General features: G+C 44.7%; 1 protein-coding gene across 1 annotated transcript; it reads right to left on the bottom strand.

The window, feature by feature from the left end:
* Nucleotides 1–4,426: 4,426 nt before the first annotated feature.
* On the bottom strand, nucleotides 4,427–6,142 carry SMIM10 (small integral membrane protein 10). Its single transcript, XM_065915847.1, has one exon. The coding sequence runs from the start codon at nucleotides 5,960–5,962 to the stop codon at nucleotides 5,756–5,758; it is 207 nt and encodes a 68-aa protein (XP_065771919.1). The 5' UTR covers nucleotides 5,963–6,142; the 3' UTR covers nucleotides 4,427–5,755.
* Nucleotides 6,143–6,436: the final 294 nt, after the last annotated feature.

The following is a 6,436-nucleotide window of genomic DNA, read 5'->3' as shown; positions in this document are numbered from 1 at the left end:
TCGATTTTCCCAAGTGAATTGTGATTTTGTCTGCAAGTGAAGGCTTTGCTGTCTCTTCCTTGCTTTGTGTTGCCTAGACCTGTGACAAATGGCTGGTGTGGAAGGGGAGCTCTTTGTCCAGCTGTACTATTGCACAGTATATAATCTAAGGGAGTTCTGAGAAGGGACTGCTGTTGCTTACACTATTTTTTTTCCCCCGGTGATATTTTCTGTCCTTTTCCTGTAGCTTTATGGGCTCTTGGTCACTGCTTTTTCTGCCAGGTCCCTGAAAGAACACTCATTGTTTTTCAAATTCCCAAGAGGCTTATTTAACTTACAGAAAAGATTTGCATACACTGCAGAGAGTCAGAAATGGCAGCCTATTGCCTGGAGAATCCCAGGGACAGTGGAGCCTGGTGGGCTGCCATCTGTGGAGTCACACAGAGTCAGGCACGACTGAAGTGATTTCGCAGAGTCAGACAAAGAACTGACCACACTATAGTTTTTGAGGAAATGTGAGAAAGAAGTCCTTGTCCCTTTTCAGCATGAGCAATTTAATTTTCCTTATTTGAGTGTCCCTTACAATGTGCTCCCCGTGAGATACCGGGTCCCCTGGGGATCGTCACCATCCCTCCAAGTGCTGATTCTAACGTTCTTGCCATAGGCAGACCTGGGCAGAGGAATTCCTCAAGAGGAACTTGTAGAAACAGCACCTGAAGGACAAGTGAAAAGGATGAGTGACTGCTTGTCCTCTAGGAGCTTTTAAACCATACATATGTCCTCAGGGTGAATTCTCTGTGATCAATAGGATCACTGGGGATGAGGATGAAGAGTACAAACCTTGTTTAGAGAAGGTTTAAGTCACTCTGCTGACGTCAGCAGTCTGTTGGCAAGCGGAGCTGAACTTCTCTCTCACTGTCCCTTTGTCAAATACTCTGAAGGAGCAGAGATTTGATCTCCAATTGGCAGAGGTCCGATTTCTGTGTCTTGTGGTGCACAGGACCTGCTAGAATACTTGGGAGGAGGCAAGGACTCAGATCCGACAGAGATTTACTTATGGAATTTTAGTGTGCAGCTCTGTCAAAAAGAGTGGACAGATGAGTCAAATCTGTGCATTCCTGGACAGTTTGAATGGTCTCTTCATCCCTATGGATTTGAATTTGCCCTCCCAGTCCACTATGCTGACTCTAGCATGCACCCATAATGGGTTACTGAGTGTCGCCAGCCAGGCCACCTCACAGTTTCGATTTGGGTTGGCTTTCTGAGCTTCCTTTGCTTCTCCTTATTCAAGTGCAAGCCTACTGTACTACTTCTTATCAGCTTTGGAAAAGAGCAGCAGTGGACCCACTTTAGTGAATCCTAAGGAGATTCACTGGTTTACCCAGCCTCCCCCATCAGTCAGACGAAGCCCCTTCCAGAATGCTGAAAGGCCTGTTGTAGATTTTCCTCTAGTAGGTTGTCAGAGTACTGAGCTACAGGATATAGGATATAGTTAAAGCCAGGAACCAAGCACCTGTGCATCTCCTCCAGACCCCGGGACTAATGTGTCCTGAAAAGGCTAAGAGAGTGGATCTTGATCTGTCATGTTTTTATTACTAAATACTACTAATAGTAAATTATGAAGGTAGAATGAAACTTCAGAGTGGATGGGTGTGTTTATGGTATAGATTATGGAGATGCTTTACGGATGTATACTTATCTCCAGACTCATTCGATTGTATACATTAAAATGTGTACATCTTTTTGTATGTCAATCATTGCTCATACCTCAATAAAGGGGTTTAAAAAATAATAAAAAGGAACCTTCCATGGTCACAAATGAGTGTCACTTCCCTCCAAGAGTTTTTATAGTTTAGAACTGAGAGGGAAGAATATTTCTCCTTTGGGAAATGGTTAATGCCATTTACAGCTTCTGAATTATGGTTTTGCCTTGGTTTCTCTATATATACATAGTATCTGCATTAGTGGTCTATAAGGTTAACCTTTAGTCCATAGGATTTTGAATTTCATAGAATCTCAGCAGTTCTGCAGAAGTCTACGGCTTCATACAGAGGACCTCGGCTCAAGGAGTGGCCCTGTGACATCAGCGAGTTGTCATTTGACCAGAAATTGACTTTGGGGTATTGTGCCTTTGGGAATGGCTTGGACTTTGGGTTGTTTTCATTTTGTATAATATGTGCTTTTGTGCTTCCTCAAGAAATCTTTAAAAATATTGTACCCATGGGGGCATGCCAAAGTGCGTGTGTGCTGTTTTTGTATTCCAGATGTTTGAAGGCACTGTCTCAGGCTGATTGGTCTCTCTAGCAGGCCTCATTTCTCTGAGACCTTCCCACAGCCTTCTCTTTTCTGTGCCACTGAGTTTCCTGGCCGTAGCTAGCTGGTTTGGAATAATTTTCATCTTATCCTAGTTGAGCCAGTAATACTTTTGTTATGGTTTGGGACTAGACCCGCAAGAATGAGTGAGAGCCTTCAAAGGTTCACTGGTAACCTTTCACAGCAGAGAATATAAAAAGACATACTCTTGGGACTTGCCCAGCAGTCCAGTGGTTAAGACTCCATGCTTCCAATATGGGGGGGGGGGTTCAGTCCCTGGTGGGGGAAATAAAATCCCACATGCTGCATGGCATGGCGAGAAAACAAAACAAAAGGCCGTACAGCTGAGTTTCCCTGATTTAGCCTCATTTCTGTGTCTTTAAAATGTATTCCTTGCTTCAGTTTCTCGTATTTTGTTAAATACCTGTGTTCTTCCAATAAAATTCATTTGCTTTAGAAGATCTCACTTGTTTGTTTTAATTATTCACAATGAACACCAGCATGACCAAGGAAGCTGCGGCTCTGTCATGTGCATTATCACCTGAACCGGGGCAGAGCTCTAAGCTCTGGAGTCTGATGCACTAAGAACAGGAGCCGGTGACAAGAGGATGGGGTCTTCAGGCCATGCTAAAAGTTCCCCTGTTTGTTAAGCTCGCCCCTTTGTCTAGTGATGTATTCCCCTTAAAGCTAGTCACTCAGTCGTGTCTGTGCGACCCCATGGCCTGTAGCCCGCCAGGTCCACTGTCCATGGGATTCTCCAGGCAGGAATACTGGAGTGGGTTGCCATTCCCTTCTCCAGGGGATCTTCCCAACCCAGGGATCGATCCCTGGCCTCCTGCATGACAGGCAGATTCTTTACCATCCGAGCCACCTGGGGAACCTGATCCCCTAAAGGTAGCAGGTAATCTAATACCTCCCTATGAGAAGTGATCCTTTTAGCCACTTCATGAAAGCCATGAATGCATATTTGGGGATATGCTGTGCATATAGTGTTTCCAAGTATTAGTTCTCTATAATTAAGAAGAGTGTATGTTATATAATATATATTTCTGTCTGGCTCAGTAATGGCAACCCACTCCAGTATTCTTGCCTGGAAAATGCCATGGACAGAGGAGCCTGTTAGGCTACAGCCCCTGGGATCACAACAAGTCAGACAGGACTGAGCAACTGAGCATGCACATACTACCCCATTCCGTTGATGGACTATTTCTGTTTAGCCCAGCTTCTGTTGCATATTTAGCTTATCCCCCCCCCCCACCCCCTTGCTATTATGATCAATACTAAAATGTGAGAACCTTGTCTAAACATCATGGAGTACTTGCCCAATTCTTCAGTTTTGAAAAATTAAATCACTTAGAGCCCATCATACAGAGTGAAGTAAGCCAGAAAGATTAAGATCAATACAGTATACTAATGCATATATATGGAACTTATAAAGATGGTAACAATAACCCTATATGCAAAAGAGAAAAGGAGACACAGATGTACAGAACAGAATTTTGGACTCTGTGGGAGAAGGCAAGGGTGGGATGTTTCGAGAGAACAGCATCGAAACATGTATATTATCTAGGGTGAAATAGATCACCAGCCCAGGCTGGATGAATGAGACAAGTGCTCGGGCCTGGTGCACTGGGAAGACCCAGAGGAATCGGGTGGAGAGGGAGGTGGGAGGGGGGATCAGGATGGGGAATATGTGTAAATCCATGGCTGATTCATGTCAATGTATGACAAAAACCACTACAATATTGTAAAGTAATTAGCCTCCAACTAATAAAAATAAATGGAAAAAAATAAAAGAAAAGAAAAAAAAGAAAAATTAAATCACACTTTTTGTTTTGTTTTTACCTTAAACATGACATTGCAGAGATTAGCTCATGAGAAGTTTCATAGAGTAAGGAAGCTCTGGACTGTCTGAAGATTACTGATCATTTCATCAGGCATTTCCTTATGATCTTATGCTGTACTTGGAAAGCAAGGAAATCATATTTCATGTGATCTTTCAGGAACAGTTTAGGATATGCATCCACTATTGCAGAAAGATAGGAAGGCAGAACCTACCTGGACTCATGGGCCACTCCCCAACCCCTTCCCCCAAATTTCCTTCCAACTGCAGTAAATTCATTTTTAATAGGTTTTTATTTTTAATCAAGATAATACATGCATATAAAGGATTATAAAAAAAATCAACCAGTACAAAAGAGCATATAATGAAAAGCAGTGAATCCCCACCTACCCTTCTTAGCTTTTGCCTTCCCATTCCAGAGGCAAAAACTTTACATGTCTGTTTAGAGGTTAACTCCGTTTTTCCTAGTAATATGCTTTTCTTACTATTTGTTAACTTTGATGAAGTGAGACGTTTTCTGCTGCCTTCCTGCTGTCTCCTGGGTTTTCCTGCCCCACTTCCCTACCATTGTATCACTATTTTTAAGTTTCCTGTTGGTTAACTCCTTCAGTTTAAAAATGTAACCCCTGAATCTGCCTTATTCTTTCACCTAGAGACTTCCTAGTTTAGGAGAATAACACCACTATTCCCTTTCCTCCCCTCTGCTTGCCAACTTGTTGCCTGTACTTGTCAAAGTTGATTACCATTCCCATTCTGTTCTATGACCATAATTTAGTCTTCCCTGATTTGTCTAGAGAATTACTCTAAAAGCGAAAGAGCATAACTAATATTTCCTCTGTAATGGTTATTTAAACACTATTCATTGAATAGGAAAGTTGAAGCTATGATTGGATTTTCTGTGATTGCAGAGTCTTGATCCACATATGCCAGTGTTCCGATTTCCTTTCTCACACTCCCCACAATGGTTGAAAACTGAGGTTGCTTCATATAGGAAGCATGTTCTCCTTGTACAGTTTGAAATGTTTGTTTTCTCCTGAAGGTTCTGTCTTTTCCTTTGGGGGATGAAGACAAGTATGTCTTCCAGATCATGTGATCAGTTTCCTCCAGCTTCCATCCAATGGGAAGTCCTTTCACTTCTTTTTCAAATTTGGAAGATTTGCTTCCTATTTGGACCATTCTTGTGCAGTTTATTTAAGTCTTTGGTAACTTTTCCTTTTTTTTCTCCTTTAGCGCATCCTGTGCTCTTTGTAATTTCCCAACGTGCGTGCTCATTTGATTCTTTACCAGCTGAGCCATGAGGGAAGGAGCCCTTTATGTACAGAAGAACTTCGTAAATATTTCTGAGGATTTTCAGATTTTTAAGTTCTGTTCCTTGAATTAGCTACTTCCTTGAGATTCAACTTCTCGTTTATTTTAGAGTTTCCTGGTTAGATTGCAGGCTTTCCACAAATAATGATTTCTAGCCGCGCGTTTATATGAAAAGATAGGGCGACAGCAGGACAGGCCGGCAAGTGTGTGTGCGCGCGAGGCGAGCTGGGCACTGTGCTCTAGGGCGGGTGAGCCAGTGGGTGGAGGTCAGCCATCCTGCTGGGCCTCCCCACTGCCACAAAGTGAGTTGCTCTAAATATGTACCTGCAGGCGGACGTTTAGAATCACCGAAGCCACTATGTAGAAGCAGGGGAAATTCATGCGCAGACGCCAGGCCAGGTCGAAGAAGGTGATCAGCGTGCGCGTGAGCCCCTTGCAGAAGGCACCGTACGAGCCACGGGTCGTGGCTGAGCGCGACAGCCTCACTGCTACGCCCGACAGGGCCGCTGCTGCTGCCATCGGTTAGCTGTGGCCCCGGGTACACCGCCCAGAGCCAGGTGATTCCCGCTGGTTCAGGGGACAGAAGGACGCTCGCGGGGGAATCGGCGCGTTAGGTGGATCGCGCGGCAGCAGATGCTAATTGTGCTGCACTGCGGGATCCCTCCTCCTCTAGCTGTGCTCCCTCCTCCTCTGGCTGTGCTCTGGCCACAGCGGGCACTGGTGCCCCGCCGGGCCGCCCTCCTAGGCTGCCTCGGGGCCGCGTGGGGCGGGATCAGGCAGAGCGCCAGGGATCCAGAGCCCTGGGACGGGGAAGGGGCAATGTTAAGGGGGAGACGGGAGGAGCGGGGAGGGGCCCGCAGTTTGTCCCGGAGACCTAGCTTCCTCACCCCAGTGGTCCTTTTTCAACTTTTAATTTTTAAATTTTAACGGAAGCAAAGTGAAACTTGCTCGAAACGTTAGAAATTTTGCTTCATAAGCACGATCTTGAGCAGC

This window comes from Muntiacus reevesi, chromosome X (assembly GCF_963930625.1).
Source record: "Muntiacus reevesi chromosome X, mMunRee1.1, whole genome shotgun sequence".
NCBI classification, from domain to species: Eukaryota; Metazoa; Chordata; class Mammalia; order Artiodactyla; family Cervidae; genus Muntiacus; species Muntiacus reevesi.
Note: the sequence above shows the minus strand (reverse complement) of the source record. Positions and strands in the feature narration are given on the sequence as shown.